Below are 22,165 nucleotides of genomic sequence, written 5' to 3' on the forward strand. Positions count from 1 at the left end.
AGTGCTGACCCAGTAAAACTCCTGACATGACTGAAGTAACCAGCCACTTTATATGCTCAACAGAGAAAAGGGCAAATCCTCTTGTTGGAAAGTAACAGCATCCTCAGTCCCTATGATTTTTTAAATTCACAACATCCATTGCATAATCAAAAATTACAAAATTTATCAAGCAGAAAAAAGTGACTAAAAATTGAGAGAAAAAAGAGGTAAGAAAAACTGTTTTACAGAGGATTCAGATACTGGAATTAGTGCAGAAAGAAGAACTTTAAAATGATTGTGAATATATTAGGAGATCAAAATACGGGAGATAACAGATAAAAATATAGGGATTCTCAAAAGAAAGTAAGAATCTACTTTTTAGAATCAAATACAGAAAAAATAAAAAAATAACAGGACAGAACCCCAGCAGACCTCAGGAAATACTAAAAAAATTTTTAGGCTCAAATAAAACAATCCAACATAGTACAGAACTATAGAAAAGATGAAGGCACTTAGAGTCTGCGTGTGTGTGTGTGTGTGTATAATACATACAAGTACATATACATATACACACATACATATGCACCTTTTTATATATACTTGTATACTCTATATTTCATATGAAATAAAATAAACAGCAATGTCTTATGGTGATTTATAAAAATGTAGAAAATAAATACACGCACAAAAGCAAGAGCAGGCAAATGGAGCTAAACTACTATAAGAGTTTAATTGGGGCACTTGGGTGGCTCAGTCGGTTGAGCAGCCAACTCTTGATTTCAGCTCAAGTATGATCTCAGGATTGTGAGATTGAACCCTGCATTGGGCTCTGTGCTGAGTGAGGAGCCTGCTTAAGATTCTGTCTCTCTCCCTCTCCCTTTGCCCTTCCCCACCTCCACTCAGGCACACACACTCTCTCTCTAAAAAAAAAAGACTCTTAAAAAAAAGATTTTCTTTATTTGAGAGAGAAAGAGAGCAGCAGACTCCCTGCTGAGCTTTGGAAGCTCGACGCGGGGCTTGATCCCAGGACCTTGGTATCATGACCTGAGCTGAAGGCAGATGCTTAACTGACTGAGCCACCCAGGCGCCCCCAAAAAGAGTCCTCATTGCTCATAAAGTAGAAAGAATAATAACTTAAAATGAATTGTAAAGTTAAGTATAATCTCTAGAATAATCACTAAAAGAATAATAGAAAAAAGTACAATAAAAAATCCAACAGAGGGACCTCCTCCCCACTCGTGTGCTCTCTCTCGCTGTGTCTCTCTCTCAAATAAATAAATAAATAGATCTTAAAAAAAAAATCCAACAAAGGAGATAACATGAAATAAAAGTAATTAAAATAATAAAGGACAGGGAAAACAAACAGAAATAAACAGCAAAATGGCAAACCTTAAAACAATCATTTCAGTAACTATATTAAATATAAATGATCTAAATATCCCAATTAAAATACAAATATCAACAAGGTAAAAAGAAATAAAACCAAATTATATGCTATTCACAAGAGATACACTTTAGCATAAGGTGACAGATACACTAAAAGTAGAAGGATAGAAAAAGATACACCAAGGAAATGCTAATCAAAAATAAGCATCCTTTTTCTTTCTCCTCCTCCTACCTTTTTATTCTCCCTTTCCTTTTATCTTTTCTTTCCTGAACAATTAAATTTTAAAGCCATTAGGTGGAGAGAATAGGTAGGCACCTATATGGGGTAAGGCAAAAGTACCCCAGAGTAAGGTAACAGGAGCCTCATTAGTGTAAGGAGGGTGCCCAAGTAAAAGAGTAGCCTAACACAGGGTATCATAGTCCAATCAGGGCAAGGAGAGAATCTGGAGGTGGCCTGGTATAAAATATCAGAGCCTGATGTGGATGAGAAAGGTTTCCATGGAAAGACAGGTCCAGCTTGGCATGTGGATTGATCCCAAGCAGAATGAGGAAGGTGTCTCTAGAGTGGGGCACCCTGACGTAGAGTGGAAGATTTGGACCAGAGTATAGAAAACATCTTCATAGAGAGGTAGCCTGGAGTGGGAAGTCAGATCCCCCGTAGGAGAAGGGTAGCATCCAGGGACTGAGGGTGGCCCAGTTTGGGCAGGGTAAGGGAAGGCAATCTGACCTGAGATGCCAGAGCCAGGGTAAGGAGGGTACCTACATAGAGTAACCTAACATCTTGAGTCGGATCCTGAACAGGATAAAGGCACCCAGGCAGAGAGGAATATAAAGAGAAGAAATAAATGTAAAATGAGTGCATGTGTGTGTGTGTGTTTATGTGTGTGTCTACACAATGCCACTGAAAGGGCTGGGAACAACCCAATAGAAATGTGTACACCTAGTGCTGAAATCTTGGCTTCTAAATATCTCCTTCCACTAGAAGAAACCAGGCTCCTTGGAGAAACAGCCAATTCCAGAGGATGGAAAACTACAAGAGTCTGAAATGTCTTCTTATGCCAGAAAGCAAAGACAAGTTCAAAAGATAACAGGAGACGGCCACTGGCCATTAAATCAGTGACATTTTCAGAATGAAAACAAATTACAATAGTAACATTGAACACAATAAGAAAATATATTTTAAAATGTAAAATATTTGCAAATCTCACATCCAACAAAAAACATGTATCCAGGATAAATAAAAACTTTAAATTCAATGGTTAAGGGTGCCTGGGTGGCTCAGTTGGTTAAGCGACTGCCTTCGGCTCAGGTCATGATCCCGGAGTCCTGGGATCGAGTCCCACGTCGGGCTCCCTGCTCAGCAGGGAGTCTGCTTCTCCCTCTGACCCTACCCGCTCTTGGGCTCTCTCTCTCTCACTCTCTCTCTCTCTCAAAAAAAAAAAAAAATCTAAAAAAAAAAAAAATTCAATGGTTAAAAAAACAGTGCAATTAGAAAATGGCAAAACAACTTGAGGGGCACCTGGGTGGCGTAGTCAGTTAAGTGTTTACCTTCAGCTCAGGTCATGATCCCAGGGTCCTGGGATTGAGCCCCACATCAGGCTCCCTGCTCAGCGGAGAGTCTGCTTCTCCCTCTCCCTCAGCCCCTCCCCCAGCTCATGCTTTCTCTCTCTCTCAAATAAATAAAAATCTTAAAAAAAAATTGGCAAAACAACTTGAACACACACTTCATCAAAGAAAATACACAGATGGCAAATAAGCACATGAAAAAATGTTCATCATCATTAGCTATTTAGGAAAATGCAAATTAGAATGGCAATGAATCCCCCTATATACTTGTTAGAACGGCTAAAATAAAAAATGTTGAGAGTACCAAATGTTGAGAAGGACGTAGAGTAACTGGATCCCTCATACTTTGCTAGTAGAAATGTAAAATGATACAACCACTGTGAAAACTAGTTTGGAAGTTTCTTATAAAATATTCATATACATACTATAGAACACAACAATCACACTCCTGGGCATTTATCCTAGAGCAGAGATTCTCAACCTTGGCATTTCTGACATTTTGAACCAAATTCTTCTTTGTGTGGACTGTCCTGTGTATTCTAGGATATTCATCAGCAGTCCTGATGCCAATAGAAAATTCTTCCCTAGTTGTGACAATCAAGTGTCTTCTGATATTGCCAAATGTCACCTTGGGGCCAAAATCTCACCTGGTTGAGAATCACTGTCTTAGAGAAATAATTATGTTCATGTAAAAATAAGTACATGAATTTCACAGCAGCTATATTAGTAATAGTAAAAAATTGGTAACAACCAAAATGTCCTTCTACAGGATAAACTGTGATATATTCATACATTAGAATACTACTTAGCAATAAAAAGAAATAACTATTAATACATATAACAACTCAGATGAATCTCCAGGTCATTAGCCTGAGTAAAAAGAGTTAATCCCAAAGGTTACATGCTATACAATTCCATTTATAGAACATTCTCAAAAAGATGAAATCATACAGTAAAGAAACAGATCACTGGTTTCCAGGGGTTAAAGAAGGCAGGGGGCAGGGAGAAGGAGTGTGACTATAAACGGACAGGTACAAGGAATTCCTTTGACAGAACACTTCTGTATCTTGGTTATGGTAGTAGTTACACCAATCTATGTGATTAAATTTCATAGAATTATACACATATACATTTAAAAAAACCAACTGTATGCAAAAACTGGTGAAATCTGATGAAAGTCTGCAGTCTAGTTATCTGCATTGTATCAGTATCAATTTCCTGGTTTTGATAATGTACTAAAGTTACATAAGATATTACCAATAGAGAAGTTGAGTGATGGGAACCTGGAGCTCTCTAAACTATTTTTGTAATCTCTTGTGAGTCTATATATTTTTAAAGTAAAAAGTGAAGAAAAAAAATAATAGACCCATGAATGAAATAAGAAAGCATGATTTTTTTTAATGATTATTTATTTATTTATTTGAGAGAGAGAGAGAGAAACAGCATGAGAGGGGATAGGGTCAGAGGGAGAAGCAGGCTCCCCACCGAGCCGGGAGCCCGATGTGGGACTCGATCCCAGGACTCCGGGATCATGACCTGAGCCGAAGGCAGTCACTTAACCAACTGAGCCACCCAGGCGCCCCAAGAAAGCATGATTCTGTATGGATATAATAAACTAAAAATTTGCAAAGGAATGAGATACTCACATAGTTTCAAAGTACCTCCCACAAAATACGTAATTACAAAGGGAAAAAGAGTAATTTTCAGTGAAGGAACCTAGCAGCCATAACCTGAAGTAATTAATGCCATAATTGTCAGCAGGAGGACAAACAAAAATTGTGCAACATCTGATAACATATGATGAGAATTCAATGTCACTTCTGTGATATTCCTAACCCAAACCTAATCATGAGAAACATCAGAGAAACCCAAATTGAAAAACACTCTACAAAGTAAATCATCTGTTATCTTCAAAAGGTCAAGAAAGTTAAGGAAAGACTAAAGAAATGTTCCAGACCAAAGAAAATTAGAGTCATGACAACTAAATATAACATGTGATTTTGAACTGCCTCCTTTTATTGTAAAAATCCTTACTGGAACAACCAGAAAGTCTGAATACTGAATACTGTCTGTAATGGAGCACTGATTTTCCTGATTTTCATGGCTTTACTGGGGTTATGTAGGATTATGTTCTTTTTATAGGAAATGATACAGTGATGTATCAGCATGTCATGGGGCAACATGTCAACAACTTACTCCCAAATGGTTAAGGAAAATAAAGGAGATATTAACATAATATTCTCAAATGTTGATTAAACAATCAGAAAAAAATTCAGTAAAAATGAAGATTTCAACCTAACACTTGATCAACTGGACCAAACAGACATATTACATTAAGGAACTGCAGAATGCATACTCCCTCAACTGCATGTTGATCAAAATAAAAATATACTGTAATGTGAAGCAATTCTAAGAAATTTAAATATGTTGAAATCATTTAGAATATAATCTCAATGACCACAAAAGAATTAACTAGAAGTGAATAATAATTAGAAAGTTCCCATATAATTGGAAATTAAGAAACACATCTCTACATAACCCATGGAACAACAACAAATTATAACACAAATGAGAAAATATTTAGAGCAAAGATGGTGATGAGAAAGTACATAAAAATCTGTGTATATCAGAAAAGGCTAAATATTAATGAAAATTAATGAATATGAAAAAAAATTAAGTATTTATTCTCAGAAATGTAGAAAAAGACCATCAAATTAAAACCCAAAACAGAAGGAAAAAATAAACATATAAGCAGAAACCTTAAAAACAGAGAATATGGGACATCTGGGTGGCTCAGTCGTTAAGTGTCTGCCTTCAGCTTGGGTCATGATCCCAGAGTCCTGGGATCGAGCCCCGCGTTGGGCTCCCTGCTCCGCAGGAAGCCTGCTTCTCCCTCTCCCACTCCCCCTGCTTGTGTTCCCTCTCTCGTTATGTCTCTGTGAAATAAATAAATAAAATCTTTAAAAAAAAATAAACAGAAAACACACACTAGAGGATCAACAAAACCCAACCTGCTTAATACCTAGAAAAAGCAATCAAGTAAAAAAAGAGAAAACAAAAATTACCTATATCAGACATAAAAAAGCTAGTATCACTAGAGATTCAGAAATTGAAAGGATAAGAAGATATTATGAAAATAACTCATATCAACAAGTTCTGACAAGTTAGAATAGAAAAAAATTCATTGAAAAACACTTTCAAAGCTGACATGAGAAAAAAAAGAAAATCTGCATAGTCATATCCATTAAAGATTGAATCTGTACTAAAAACTCCAGGCCACAATGGCTTCACTGGTGAATTCTGCCAAATATCTAAGAAAGAAAGAATACCAATCTTACACAAACTCAGAGTATCCTAACATATTTCTGAGGTCAGCCTAATGCTCATACCAAAATCAGACAAAGATACTACAAGAAAGGAAAATTATAGGTGAATATCCCTCATGAACATAGATGTAAAAATCCTAAATAAAATATTAGGCAAATTGTGTCTAGCCACAAAGGCTAATATTTCAAAAATGGTGCTGGAATATCTAAGAAAATGATTCTCAATTACATAAATTACAGAAGGAAAACTTTCCTCTTCCAATAGAGGAGGTTTGGTCCCCTCTGTACTAAGCCACCTGCAACTGACACAAAGTAGTCGCAGGCAATATATAGAAGAGAGGACTAAATTAAGCTCCTACTTTCTGTCCTGAGAGTCAGGAAAAGGGAGCTCAAGGAGAAACTGTAAAGAGAAAAGCAACTCCTTAACATATGTTTATAAACTCCTGGGCCTATCCCTGAGCCATTTGTGTGTGTGTGGATCTGAACCTAAACAGCATACCTACACTTTGAGCACAGAAGTATGAGACAGACTACTACCCAAATCTCAGACTGGCCACTGGTACACACACATGCAGGTCAGATCTGAACAGCAGTGCAAAAGCTCTGAAAACTGAACTCACATGGAACTATAACCCACAGAAGGTGGGTTAGAATTTGTAATATGAATGTGAATGGGTTGATTGCCTGGTAAAATAAGGGTATAGAAGAAAAAGAAAAAACAACAACAACGAAGAAATGTCAGCAGTGTGTTGACTAGATACTGTAATGTTAAATTCAAGAGAAAAGCATATATAAACACTGAACTCAAGTTGGAGAATTCTGAAACTATCTAATTTATATACTAAGGTAAATATATTATAGATAATGAGAGCCAGGTTTATCAAAAGGCTTGAATCAACCCAGTGCTCTAAATCAGCTGAAGGTATCAATATTGACTAGTGGTTTAAAAAATACTTACATATACAGATATACACAAACACATACACACACACTGACAGAGATGGGAATAAGTAGAGAAGTAGGCATATGCATGAATTAATATACATACATATAATTCTTAGCTTGGTTAACTGCTAGAAGAAGTGACATCCTAGTAACAATGAGCTAACCTGGTGTTATACCTCCACTGGTCAAGGTATGGTACTGAAGTCCCTTATTATTATTGTTTTGTTTTCTATTTCTCCTTTCTGATATGTTTAGTAATTGCTTAATACACTTAAATGCTCCAATGTTGGGTATGCATATATTTACAACTGTTATATCATATTGATGAACTGTCCCCTTTATTATTATATAATGGTCTTCCTTGTCTCTTGTTATGCTTTTGGCTTAATGTCTATTTTGTCTGTATAAATACAGCTACTCTTGCTCTCTTTTGGTTACCACCTGCATGGAGTATCTTTTTCCATTTCTTCACTTTAAACTTTTGTGTCTTTAAGCTAATGAGTCTCTTGTAGGCAGCATATAGTTGTGTGTTTTTATTCATCCAGTCACTCTATGTCTTTTAATTGGAGAATTCAATCCATTCATATTTAGAGTAATTATTGATAGTTAAGGACTTACTAATGCCATCTCATTTGTTTTCTGGCTGTTTTGTAGTTTCCTTGTTTCTTTCTTCCACTCTTGCTGCCTTCTTTTGTGAATTGTTGATTTCCATAAGATTATGTTCTGATTCCCTTCTATTTTTCATGAATCTACTGTATGTTTTTGCCTTGGAGTTACCATGAGGCTTATATAAAACTTCTTATAGCTATAACAACCTATTTTGTATAGTAACAACTTTGATCACATACAAAAACACTACCATTTTACTCCCTGCACGTTTATGTTTTTAAATGCCCTAAATTTAACAATGGACAGATCTTCTAGGCAGGAAAATCAACATGGAAATGTTGGACTTGAACTATCATTTAGACCAAATGGACTTTAACAGACATAGAGAATATTCCACCCAACAGCTCCTGAACACACATTCTTATTAAGCACACACAGAACATTTTGCAGGACAGGTCATATGATAGGCCACAAAACAAGTCTTAGATTTAAGAGGACTGAAGTCATACCTAGTACCTTTCCCAACCAAATATGAAACTAGAAATCAATACCAGTAGGAAAGCAGGAAATTTTACAAATATGTGGAAATTAAACAACAAAGTCCTGAACAACCAATATGTTAAAGAAAAAAAATCAAAAGAGAAAGCAAAAAAAAATCTTGAAACAAATGAAAATGGATACACAACATACAAAAATCAATGAGATGAAGCAAAAGCAGTTCAAAGAGGGAAATTTATGGTGATGAATGCCTATATTAAAAAAAAAGAAAGATCTTGAGGTGCCTGGTTGGCTCAGTCAGTTAAGCGTCTGACTCAGGTCATGGTCATGATCTCAGGGTTGTGAGATGGAGCCCCATGTCAGGCTCCATGCCAGGCAGAGACTGCTTAAGATTCTCTCTCCCCCTTTCCCTCTGCCCCTCCCTCCTGCTCATGTACTCTCTCTCTCTCTCAAAAAGAAAGAAAATAATAGAAAAGAAAAGGAGAGAAGACATTACAGTTGATACCACAGAAATACACAGAATCATGAGACTATTATGAACAATTATATACCAACAAATTGGAGAACCTAGGAAAAAAAAAGGATAAATTCCTAGAAACATACAACTTCCCAAGACTGAATCATGAAGAAATAGAAAACATGAACAGACCAATAATGAGTAAGGAGACTGAATAGTAATCAAAAACCTCCAAACAAAAAAAAAGTCCAGGACCAGAAGGTTTTACTGGTGAATTCTACCAAACATTTAAAGAAGAAATAACACCAATCTTCATGAAACTCATCCAAAAATTGAAGAGGAAGGAACACTTCCAAATTCATTTTACAAGGTGAGCATTACCCTGATCCAAAACCAGATAAGGACATTTCTAGAAAACTGCAAACCACTATCTCTGAATGCAGACACAAAAATCCCCAACAAAATATTAGCAAATCAAATTCAACAGTACATTTAAAGAATCCTATACTATGATCAGTTCAGATTTATCCCTGGGAGGCAAGGACAGTTCAACATATGCAAATCAACAAATGTGATATACAACATTAAAAAGTGAAAGATAAAAATCAAGAAAAAGCATTTGACAAAACACAACATTCATTCATGATAAAAACTATCAACAAATTGGGTACCTCAACATATGACAAACCCTCAGCTTATATCATCCTCAGTGGTGATTGGTTAAAAGGTTTCCCTTTAATATCAAGAACAAGATAAAAGTGCCCAGTCTCACCATTCTTATTTAACATAGTACTGGAAGTCCTAGCCAGAGCAACCAGGAAAGAAAAAGGAGTAAAAGGCATCCAAATCAGAGAAGAAGTAACACTGTCTTTGTTTACAAATGATATAATCTTATATATGGAAAATCTTAAATACTTCACCAATGATTAGTGTTTCTATACACTAGCCAGCACCAGGCTCCTTGGTCAGCAGAGAGTCTGCTTCTCCCTCTCCCTCTGCCTGCCGCTCTGCCTTCTTGTGCTCTCTCTCTCTCTGTCAAGTAAATAAATAAAATCTTTAAAAAAATAAAAATAAATAAAAAATAAAAACATACAGCTGTTATCAACAGAGTTTAAAGAACTAAGCCTAGATGACTTTAATTGGAAATATTTGCTTAAAAAAACAAGTCATTTAGTTTTAGAGTGTTTCTATACACTAATGACAAGACATCTGAAAAAAAATTAGAAAACAATCCAAATTTACACTAGTATCAAAAACAATAAAATACCTAGGAACAAATTTAATCAAGGACATGAAAGATTTGTACCCTGACAACTACAAGACTTTGATGACAGAAACTGAGGAAGACACAAAAAAATGGAAAGATGTCCTATGTTCATGCACCAGAAGAATTAATATTGTTAAAAAGTCCACATTACCCAAAGCCACCTACAGAGTCAATGCAATCCCCATCAACACTCGCTGGCATTTTTCAGACAAAGAGAAAAAAAATTCTTAAATTTGTATGGAGCCATAAAACACCCCAAACAGCCAAAGAAATTCTGAGTAAGAACAAAACTGGAGGCATCACACTTCCAGATTTTAAACTACACTACAAAGTTACAGTAATCAGAACAGCATGGTACTAGCATTAAAATAGAAACAGACAAATGAACCAAATAGAGAGCACAGAAATATTTCCCTGCACATACAGTCAACTAATATTTGACAAGGGATCCAAGAATAATCAATGAGGAAAAGACAGCCTCTTTAATAAATGGTCCTGTAAAAACTGAATAACCATGTGCAGAAAAACGAACTTGGACCCCTATTCTTATACCATTCACAAAAGTTAACTTGAAATGGGTTGAGTTAAACATAAAACCTGAAAATTCCTAGAGAAAAACATATGGGAAAAACTCCTTGACACTGATCTTGGCAACGACTTTTTTAAATGTGACCCCAAAGGCACAAGCAACAAAAATAAAACTCAATAGGTGGGACTGTATCAACCAAAAATCTTCTGTACATCAAAAGAGACAATCAACAAAATAAAAAGGCAACCTACAGAATGGGAGAAAATATTTGTAAACCATGGATCTGATATGGGATTAATATCCAAAAAGATAAAGAACTCTTAGAACTCAGTAACAAAGAACAAACAAGTTGACACCCCCAAAATGAATCCAATTAAACAATGAGCTGAAGACATGAACAGACATTTTTCCAAAAACCACCTATGGATGGCCAAAAGACACATGAAAAGATGCTCAACATCACTGATTATCAGGGAAATGCAAGCCAAAACTACAATGAGAGATCACCTCACACCTGTCAGAATGGCTAACGTGAACAACACAAGAAACAACAGATGTTGTTGAGGATGTGGAGAAAGGGGAACCCTCTTACACTGTTGGTGAGAATGCAAACTGGTGCAGCCACTGTGGAAAATCATATGAAAGTTCCTCAAAAAGTGAAAAATAGAACTACCCTACCATCCAGCAATTGTATTACTGGGTATTTACCCCCCCAAAATAAAAACACTAATTCAAAGGGATACATGCACCCTGATGTTTATAGCAGCATTATCTATAATAGCCAAATTAGGGAAACAGCCCAAGTGTCCATCAATTGATGAATGGATAAAGAACATGTGGTATACATACATACAACAGAATATTACTCAGCCATGAAAAGAATGAAATCTTGACATTTGCAACAACATGGATGGAACTAGAGAGTATTATACATAAGTTAGTCATAGAAAGACAAATACCAGTTGATCTCACTCATATGTGGAATTTAAGAAACAAAACAAATGAGCAAAGGGGGGAAAAAAGGCAAACCAAGAAACAGACTTTTAACTATAGAGAACTGATGGTTGCCAGGTGGGTGGAGGTAATGGGTTGGGTAGGTTAGGGAAATTGGGAAGTGCAATTGTGATGAGCACCAGGTGTTGTACGGAGGTGCTGAATCACTATTTTGTATACCTGAAACTGATATCACACTGTATGTTAACTAACTGGAATTCAAATAAAAACTTAAAAAATAAAACTGGGCAGAGGAATTGAACAGACATTTTTCCAAAGAAGACATACAAATGGCCAACGGGTACATGAAAAGGTGCTCAACATCACTAATCATCAGGGAAATGCAAACCTCTAGCTCCATGAAATCCATGAGATATATCACCTGACACCTGTTAGAATGGCCATTATGAAAAAGACAAGAGATAGGGGTACCTGGGTGGCTCAGTCGGTTAAGTGTCTGCCTTTACCTCAGGTCCTGATCCTAGAGTCCTGGGATTAAGCCCCGCATAGGGCTCCCTGCTTCATGGGGAGTCTGCTTCTCCCTTTCCTTCCGCCCTTCCCCACAGCTTGTGCTCTCTCTCTCTCAAATAAATAAATAAAATCTTAAAAAAAAAAAAAAAGACAAGAAATAAATGTTGTTGAGGATACAGAATGAAGGTAACCCTTGTGCACTACTGGTTGATGGGAATGTAATTGATATAGCCACTATGGAAAACAGTATGGAGAGTCTTCAAAAACTTAAAAAAGAACTACCATATGAGCCAGCAATCTCACTTCTGGGTACATATTCAAAGGAAATGAAAACAGAATATTGAAGAGAGATCTACACTCCCATGTCATTATTCATAATAGCCAAGATATGGAAACAACCTAAGTGTCCATCAATATATGAAGGGATAAAGAAGTGATATTTATACATATCTATATTTATATAATATTATCCATTCATATATATACATATATAATATTATATAATATATAATATAATATTATCCATTCATATATATATATGTGTATATATATATATAATATTATATTATTCAGCCATTAGAAAGAAGGAAATCCTGTCATTTGAAACAACATACATAGATGGACCTTAAGGGCATTATGCTAAATGAAAAAAGTTAGACAGAGAAAGACAAAAACTGTATGATATATATGTGGAATCTAAAACAGCCAAACTCATGGAAACAGAGAGTAGAAGGGTAGTTATCAGGGACTGGAGGGTGAGAGAAATGGGGAGATTGTGGTCAAAGGGTATGGACTTCCAACCAGAAGATGAAGATGTTCTGGGGATCTATGCACAGCATTGTAATGATAGCTAACAATAATACCACACACTTGAAAGTTGTTAAAAGAGAAGATCTTAAACGCTCTCACCACAAAAAGTAGAGGCAATTATGTGACAGGGCAGAGGTATTAGCTAATGCTATAGTGGTAATTATTTTGCAATACATGAGTCCATCAAATCAACACACTACAAACCTTAGTAAACTTACACAATGTTTTATGTCAATTATATCTCAAAAAAGCTAGAAAAAAATAAAAATAAATCCTTTTTTCAAGAAAGAAAAAAGAAAGGAAAGGAAAGGTAAAAGAAGGAAGCGAGGGAGGCGGGAGGGAGGAAGGGAAACAGAAAACAAGGTTTCTTGGGAGAAATGGTTGATGCAGGCAGCAGAGCAGGCTAGTGCAGGGTATGGGAGCCAACATGAAAGTGTTCTCAATAGCTAAAACTGGAATAATTTGAGGAGTATTAGATTATAATCCAAAGAATGAAATAAATGCCCCTGAATCCATACTGATGTACATGAATAAAGGAATAAATAAATGGGGAAGGAACAACAGCTCCTGCTTACAGAAAAATTCCACTTAATAGGAATGAAAGAAATATAAAAACTCCATTAGAATACTAGAGTAATAATTGCTACAGGCAAGATCCAGTGATGGATGCTAAAATAAGTGATCAAAGTTTAAGCAGAAACAGGATGTTTACATAGTCTACCAGTTTCTCCCTCAAATATCTAGTATTTACAAAGGAAAAACAGTAACTGTACTGTGGAGAATCTTGGTAGACACCACTGTAGTCAAGTGATCAAGGTTAACATCGCCAGTAATGCATATCAACTTAATGTGCTCCCTAATGAGATGCATTGAAAATGCATAACCTCAATATACTCCTGAGACATCAGGGAAAACTAAATAAAAACTTTCTCCAAAACAACTAATCATTTCTCTTCAAAGTGTCGATGTCATAAAAAACAAGGACAGCCATAGATTGGAGGAAATAAAGTAGACATGACAACTAAAACACAAGGTAGAATCGTGGTGGGATCTTCGGTTGGATCTGAAGCAAAAAAGTTTCAATTGTGGAAAAATCAGGTGAAATCCAAATCCAAATCAGTCTATATCTTAGTTATAATTTTATATGAAGGATAATTTCTTAGTTTTGGTAAATGTGTTATGGTAAGATGTTAACATAAAGGAATCTTTGGTAAAGGACATATTGGTAACCTCTAAGATATTCTCCAATGATCTCTGACTCCTGGTATTCACACCCTTGTGTGACCCCTAATTCTTGAGGAAATAGTGATTCATTTCTACTGAAGAGAAAGTGGCAGAAGTGGTGAGATTCACTTAGAAAGTTAGGTTACAAAGACTATGACGTTTGTCTTGGGTATCCTTCCTTGTTCTCTCACATGCTCACTCTGGGGGACATTTAGCTGTTACATTTGATCTATGCACAGCATTGTAATGACAGCTAACAATAATATCATACGCTTGAAAGTTGTTAAAAGAGAAGATCTTAAACGTTCTCACCACAAAAAGTAAAGGCAATTATGTGACAGGGCACATCTGCCTTACGCAAGGAAGGGAAGATGTCTCTGGCCAATAGCCATGTGAACAAGCTTGGAAACATACCCTCTCAATCAAGCCTTGATATGGGACTACAGCTGCAGGCAACACCTTGTTTGCAACCTTGTAAGAGACCCTGAGCTGAAAGCACCCAGCTAAGCCTCACTTAGGTTTCTGACTCACAGAAACCCAAATTAACATTGGGATAATATTGTTTTAAGCTGCTACATTTCAGAGTAGCATGTTACACAGCAATAAATAATTAATACAAGGACTATTCCTACTATTTTTGTAACACCTCTGTAAATTTAAAATAATCTCAACATAAAAAAGCTTTAAAATACTTAATATTTTGTTTTTTATTTTTTATTTATTTTATTTATTTTTTTTTTAAAGATTTTATTTATTTATTCATGAGAGACAGAGAGAGAGAGAGAGGCAGAGGGAGAAGCAGGCTCCCAAGGAGCAGAGAGCCCGATGTGGGACTCGATCCCAGGACCCCGGGATCATGACCTGAGCCGAAGGCAGACGCTTAACCATCTGAGCCACCCAGGCGCCCTTGTTTTTTATTTTTTAAAGATTTTATTTATTTATTTGAGAGAGAGAGCACAAGAGGGCGGAGGGTCAGAGGGAGAAGCAGACTCCCTGCTGAGCGGAGAGCCCAGTGCAGGGTTTGATCCTGAGACTCTGGGATCATGACCCAAGCCGAAGGCAGATGCTTAACCAACTGAGTCACCCAGGCACCCCTTGAATTACTATGGACTCTGGAGTCAAACAAACCTAGATTCAAATGCCACCTCTTAACACTTAATAATAGCCATGTGATGTTGGGCAAAACATCTAATTTCTCTAAGTATTAGGATTTTAAAATTTTGATGATTATACTAAGTATAAAATGGTATCTGCATCTACTATAACAGATGGTATTTAGTACATTGCAGACAAATGGCATTATTATTAGTTCATATTTATAGTCATCTATTATTTTCTTCTCATTCAAGGAATTCAACTCTAATTCTGTATTATAATACTGAAAGCAGAGACTGACCCTATTTTTTAGGCCCAATCCAATTCTCAACCACTAAGTTTTAGAGCTATAAGGGACCGTGCAGCTGTTCAAGCCTTTCCTCCCACCATCATCCACATAGGAGTACCAAAGATATTAAATGACTTGTCCAGGAGGATAGCTGACTGAGGAGCTGAAAGGAGGGCTCAAGATTCAGGGAGACACTACCATGCAGTGAACGAGCTCTTGCTTTAAACAGATTGCACGAGAATGCCCATTCTCTTGCTTACAAACAGCATTATGTGTGGGGGCACCTGGGTGGCTCGGTTGAGCATTTGACTCTTGGTTTCAGCTCAGGACGTGATCTCAGGATTGTGAGATTGAGCTCCTGTCAGGCTCCACGCTCAGCAGGAAGCCTGCTTGAGATTCTCTCTCCCTCTCCCTCTGCCCCCCACACCCTCAATAAAATAAATAAATAAATCTTAAAAAACAAAAACAAAAACAAAAACAAAAGAGCATTATGTGAGACAATGCTGTCTGCTGACAAAGTAGCAGTATCAGTGTCTCAGCTTCCCAGAGGGTAAATAAGGATATCACCACCTACGTCATAGGGTTATCATAAGCATTAAATGAGATAACATATATAAGTCCCTCACTGCCATAAGAGCCCAGGGCTCTTCACTACCATATGCTGCCTTCTGAACTACAAGGTGGAACGTGAAACACACATGGTAATTCTGTTTTAGCTCTATTTTAAAGGATTCAAAATGTAAAACTGAATTAATGACAGTCTTAAAATAAAGCTGAATAGTATAAAACTAATGCATATAGTCCTGACCTGGGTTTCCTTTCCTATAATACACTGTAAAATGGGGCATCACATTAGAGAGCACATTATATTGACATGCATTACCAGTGATGTTAGCCTTGATAACTTGGCTAAAGTGATACCTGTCAGGATTCTCTGCTGGAAAGTTACCTTTTTTTCATTGTAAATACTAAATATTTGAGGAGAATCATGAAATGGAAACTAAGAGAAAGGAGAGAGAGAGAACATGAGCAAACAAGCAAGAGAGTGAGCACGTGCACACACCCAAATCCTGGTCTTCAGTGTATTTCCAACACAATAAACAATTAGTAAATTGTACCATGGGATGATCAAAGACTCTTCCCAAAGTAATTCAATGTTTTGATATACTCGGTGCCAAGTCTTGTCAAAAGCCCTCTGAAATTATAAATACATTACTTTCAGATGTTCTCTCTTACTTAGGCATTTATGCCTTGAGAGACTTCTAGAATACTAGTCAGATACAACCTCCCATAAGAGAAATTGTACTGCCTTTCCCCCAAGACCTTACATTTGCGTAAGTATTTAAAACCTTTTATCACAAATTCCATCAGCTTGCTTGTCATCACATTGAGACTCACCGATCTGCAGATACTGGAGTCCCTTCTGGACTGGAATATCCTTCCAAATCTGAAATGTTCACTTGTGTTTGCCTTGAGGTTACTATCTGGCTATTCTGAAAAAGTATGTTTTTCAAGTCCTGAGAAATAGTATTACTATCTGGAAGAGGAGACTGTACAACTTGGAAGTCCGGTGAAGATTTAGGTCCTAGAAAACCTAAAGATTCTTGATTCTGTGCTACAGGTTTACTGCTCAATAATTTGGAGGTTGGTTCCAATGATCTTGAAGATATAGTCTGTAGGTCAGAGTTAAACTCACTATTCATCCTTGTTTTAGAAGCAGGATCCAGTGAGTGAAATCTTTTATCTAAGGTTCCACTATCCAACTTGGAAGGAGTCTTGGGATAAAGAGTTATACGAACACAGGAAAGTGCTTTTCTATTTGAGGGTGGAGTAGATGCAGATGTTACTAATGTACACTGATTTGGGGCTGAGTGGGAGACCACGTTATCGAACTTGGCTTCAACATTTATCATATTGGAAATGTATGATTTAAACTTATGTTGGTTATTCTTTTCTACTACATAATCCTGACCTGGAGGAAGAGGGGAATGGTATTTTCCCATGTGATCTACATCTGGGGTTTTGCTTTGTTCAAAGAGCTGACGTTGTTCAAGAAAAATGGAAGAAGGAAGATCTGAAGCTATATAATCCTGACCTTGAGGAAAGGGAGAGTGGTTTTCTCTCATCTGATGATCTAAATGTGGGGCTTTGCTTTGTTCAAAGAGTTCTCGTTTTTCAAGAAAAATGCGACAAGGAAGGTTTGGAGCTACATAATCCTGATGTTGAGGAGGGGGAGAATGGTATTTTCTCACATGGTGATCTGCATGTGAGGCTTTGCTTGGTTCAAAGAGCTCTCGTTGTTCAAGAATAATGTGCGAAGCAAGATCTGGAGTTATAGTTACATTCTTCTCTTTTACTCCTAGTGTGGAACTTGGTCTGCTCATGCTAATGAAGGTATGGTTATCAGAAAAATGAACTTCCTTGACATTGCTACACTTTGCACTGGTACTGGGCTCAGAATCACTGCCTTTAAAATCTGATCTTTCTAAGAGTTTTTCTTCTTGCTGAGAATGTTCAACAGATAATTTTTGGCTTTGCCTACTACTTTCTGCTAAAATAGTCACAGCTTTATCTGGTGAATGACTAACAATTTTAAATGATGAAGGGGATGAGGTTCTCTGTTCTAGATCTCTGGGAGGATTTTGCTCTTCAGTGAAATGAGAATTAAATACCCCCACAGATGCTCCAGTACACTGGCTACCTTCAGTAACACCAACCTTAAGAACAGAGGAATCTGAAAAGCATTTAGAATGTCGGTGAGATGAAAAAGTGATGGAAGTAGTAAACTTTTTCATGGATTCTGGGGGCAGCATTTGTGATGAAGAATGACAATCCATTTCTTCAGGTGGCACACAAGCAGGTTCTACTAATTCTGACAGCCAAGGGTCTATCTTTTCATGGAATGGCATTCGAAGACCCTGGCTAATTCTGAAGTCATCAGTTGTAAAGTTTTGAAATGGGGAATGACTTCGTAACTGTAAGGAATCCCAAACTTTGAAATGGGGGTTACTCTGGTCTAGTGATTTGGAAAGGTCGATGTGTCTGGTTCTCCATGATGATGGACTCCGTTGTCCTCTGATCATTTCTGAGGGGTCAGCAGATCTGAAAACACAAGGGTGACTATCCAATTGTGGTTGTTCAGCAGTTAGGGTCCTGAAACATCCTTTTTCATGGCTCTCAATAATAATGTGACTACATACAGCTTCTGGCTTGTATCCTATTCCCCGTGGACTCCGTAAACCCTAGAAGACACAAACAAGTTCTTACTGTAGTCCAAATAATTATATAAAAACCAGTTTTATAATCCAGGCTAAGAATTGACCACAAAGGTCCTGTTGATCTTTTACAATAAAACAGATAAGAACATAACAAAAAGGACAGTTAATTATAGGATAAAATGGCTCATGATAACTAAGACCACACAGTTAATTTCTTCTAAAAATGTTTCACTAAACTAACAAAAATAAAGACTACTTTGGTCCGCCAGTATTCTCACCCTTTTTCTTTTAGTAACAGAGGTTCCTTACCCTAACCTTTGCTGGTCACATGGCCACAAAGCTGGAGACCTTTCCAGGTTCCTTTGTACCTAGGTGTGACCATATGACTAGGTTTAGGCCAATGGGTTATGAGCAAAAGCAGTAAGTATAAGTTCTGCTTCCTGTCCTTAGAAAATCAAATTCTTGGCCTCCATGTTCCCCTACTACCACCATCACTACCATCACCATTATCTTGTGAGCTGAAAATGGTAATATCTAGAACAATCTCAGAAGCCATGTGTAAAAATGGCTTAGCTGCCAAGCTTGCTTGGGTCTTTGGATAACTTCAAGGAACAGAGCTCCCTTTCCTGCCTTAGACTACAATAAAAAAGAAAAAGAAAATTCTACCATATTTGAGCCATTGTATTTGGGGGTCTCTCTGTTATAGAAGCTTGGCCTATACCCTAATATTTTACCAATAATTGTAATGAAGAATGACAGAAAGGAATATTCCAAAGAATAGGAAAAAGAATGAGTACTTCTTCCTGGGGTAATGGATCAGAACCTAAAGCTACCATAAATATAAAACTTCTTTGAGATTTCTGTTTTACCTATTTGATGATAATAGCCACATTCGATTTCAAATAAAAATACCTAAAATTATGCTATCACTTCTGATGTAATAGAGTAGTTGTACTTTCTCCTATTTGTCTGATAAGTATAACTAAAAGTCCTAGACATTATATATAAAACATAAGAATTATCTGAAAGATCTAGAGAAGGCAGGCTGGCTAGGGATTTTGGGACCTGAGGAATGATATGGTAGTGAAATCCCTGGGTTTTCATTTTACCTCATATATTCCAGATTTGGGAGCTAAAGAAGCCAGCAACACAGGAAAAAAAGGGCATAGACAAAGGCTCTAATAAAAACCCACTCTCATTAGCTAAAAAAAACAAAACAAAACAGTAAAAGTGAAGTCTAGCAAGACAGAAAACTTTTAGACCGTAACTGCTCTATTCCAGCCAAACACCACAGGAAAAAAAAAAAACTGCTTTTCTCATATCAGCAAAGGCTAAATGAGGAGCCTAAACCTCTACCTTGCTAAATGATTACAAGACACCCTAACATCCAAGCCACGGTATTAAGAGATGGCCAAGCAGGGGCCCAGGACTTATTTTTGCCCTTGATGGCTGGTAAGGAGCTACCCCTTGCTGTGGTATCAGTGGAGACCACATAGGGAAAGTGGACTTTTCTCATTCAGCAGCAGTGACGGGACCCCCGTCTCTCCCAGCTATAGGCCAGAAAAAAATTTTGTAAACCTCATATCCAATAAAAGACTTGTATCTAACATACATAAAGATGTCCCAAACCTTAACAGCTTAAAAAAAAATAAAGACAACCCAATTAGAAAAATGGGCAAAAAACCAACATTTCACTGACTAAAATAGAGATGGGACATAGGGGCATAATAACCTGTTCAACACGGTTAACATTAAGGAAATGAAAATTAAAACTATGACTGCTTTTGTACAACAAAGGAAACAGTTGACAAAACCAAAAGACAACTGACAGAATAGAAGATATTTGCAAATGACATATCAGATAAAGGGCTAGTATCCAAAATCTATAAAGAACTTATCATGGGGCACCTGGGTGGCTCAGTCATTAAGCATCTGCCTTCGGCTCAGGTCATGATCCCAGGACCCTGGGATCAAGCCCCGCATCGGGCTCCCTGCTCCGTGGGAAGCCTGCTTCTCCCTCTCCCACTCCCCGTGCTTGTGTTCCTTCTCTCGCTGTGTCTCCCTCTGTCAAATAAATAAATAAAATCTTTACCAAAAAAAAGAACTTCTCAAACTCAACACCTAAAGAACAAATAATCCAGTCAATAAATGGGCAGAAGACATGAACAGACATTTTTCCAAAGATATACAAATGGCCAATAGACACATGAAAAAGTGCTCAACATCACTCAGCATCAGGGAAATACAAATCAAAACCACAATGAGATACTACTTCACACCAGTCAGAATGGCTAAAATTAACCACTCAGGAAATGACAGATGTTGGCGAGGATGCAGAGAAAGGGGAACCCTCCTACACTGTCGGTGGGAATGCAAGCTGGTGCAGTCACTCTGGAAAACAGTATGGAGGTTCCTCAAAAAGTTGAAAAGAGAGCTACCCTACAACCCAGCAATTGCATTACTAGGGATTTACCCCAAAGAAACAAATGTATTGATCTGAAGGGGCATCTGCACCCCAATGTTTATAGCAGCAATGTCCACAATAGCCAAACTATGGAAAGAGCCCAGATGTCCATCGACAAATGAATGGATAAAGAAGATGTGGTATATATACATACATACACATACATACACACATACACATACATACACACACACACACACACCCCGGAATATTACTCAACCATCAAAAAAATGAAATCTTGCCATTTGCAACGACATGGATAAAACTAGAGGGTATTATGCTAAGCGAAAGAAGTCAGTAACAGAAAGACAATTATCATATGATCTCACTCATATGTGGAATTTAAGAAACAAAACAGAGTATCATAGGGGAAGAGAGGAAAAAATAAAACAAGATGAAACCAGAGATGCAGACAAACTGTAAGAGACTCTTAATCATAGGAAACAAACTGAGGGTTGCTGGAGAGGGGTAGGGATGAAGGGATGGGGTAACTGGGTGATGGACATTAAGGAGGGCACAGGATGTAATGAGCACTGGGTATTATATAAGACTGATGAATCACTGACCTCTACCTCTGAAATCAGTAATACATCATATGTTAATTGAATTTAAATGTAAAATAAAAATAAAAATAATTTTAAAGAAAACTACAATGATTCTTCTGTATCTACTGAGATGATCATATGGTTTTATCCTTTTGCATGTTAATGTGATGTATCACGTTGATTTATTTGCAAATAAATTTATTTGCATCCCAGGAATAAATCCCACTTGATCATGGTGAATGATCTTTTTAAATGTATTATTAGATTGAGTTTGTTAATATTTTGTTGAAGATTTCTGCATCTGTGTTCATAAGACATACTGGCCTACAGTATTCTTTTTTTCTGTAATGTCTTTTTTTTTTTTTTTTTAAGATTTTATTTATTTATTTGACAGGGAAAGACACAGGAAAGAGGGAACACAAGCAGGGGGAGTGGGAGAGGGAGAAACAAGCCTCCCGCCGAGCAGGGAGCCCAATGTGGGGCTCAATCCCAGG

General features: G+C 37.0%; 1 protein-coding gene across 1 annotated transcript in view; it reads right to left on the minus strand.

Moving 5' to 3' along the window:
* ALMS1 (ALMS1 centrosome and basal body associated protein) overlaps positions 1-22,165 on the minus strand; it is a 213,108-nt gene that overhangs the window by 86,822 nt on the left and 104,121 nt on the right. The window contains exon 12 of the mRNA XM_044918883.1: positions 16,843-18,686. Within this exon, the coding sequence (XP_044774818.1) occupies positions 16,843-18,686 (1,844 nt within the window). The remainder of the gene's footprint in view (positions 1-16,842; positions 18,687-22,165) is intronic.

The sequence above is a fragment of the Neomonachus schauinslandi genome, chromosome 10 (assembly GCF_002201575.2).
Source record: "Neomonachus schauinslandi chromosome 10, ASM220157v2, whole genome shotgun sequence".
In the NCBI taxonomy this organism is placed as follows: Eukaryota; Metazoa; Chordata; class Mammalia; order Carnivora; family Phocidae; genus Neomonachus; species Neomonachus schauinslandi.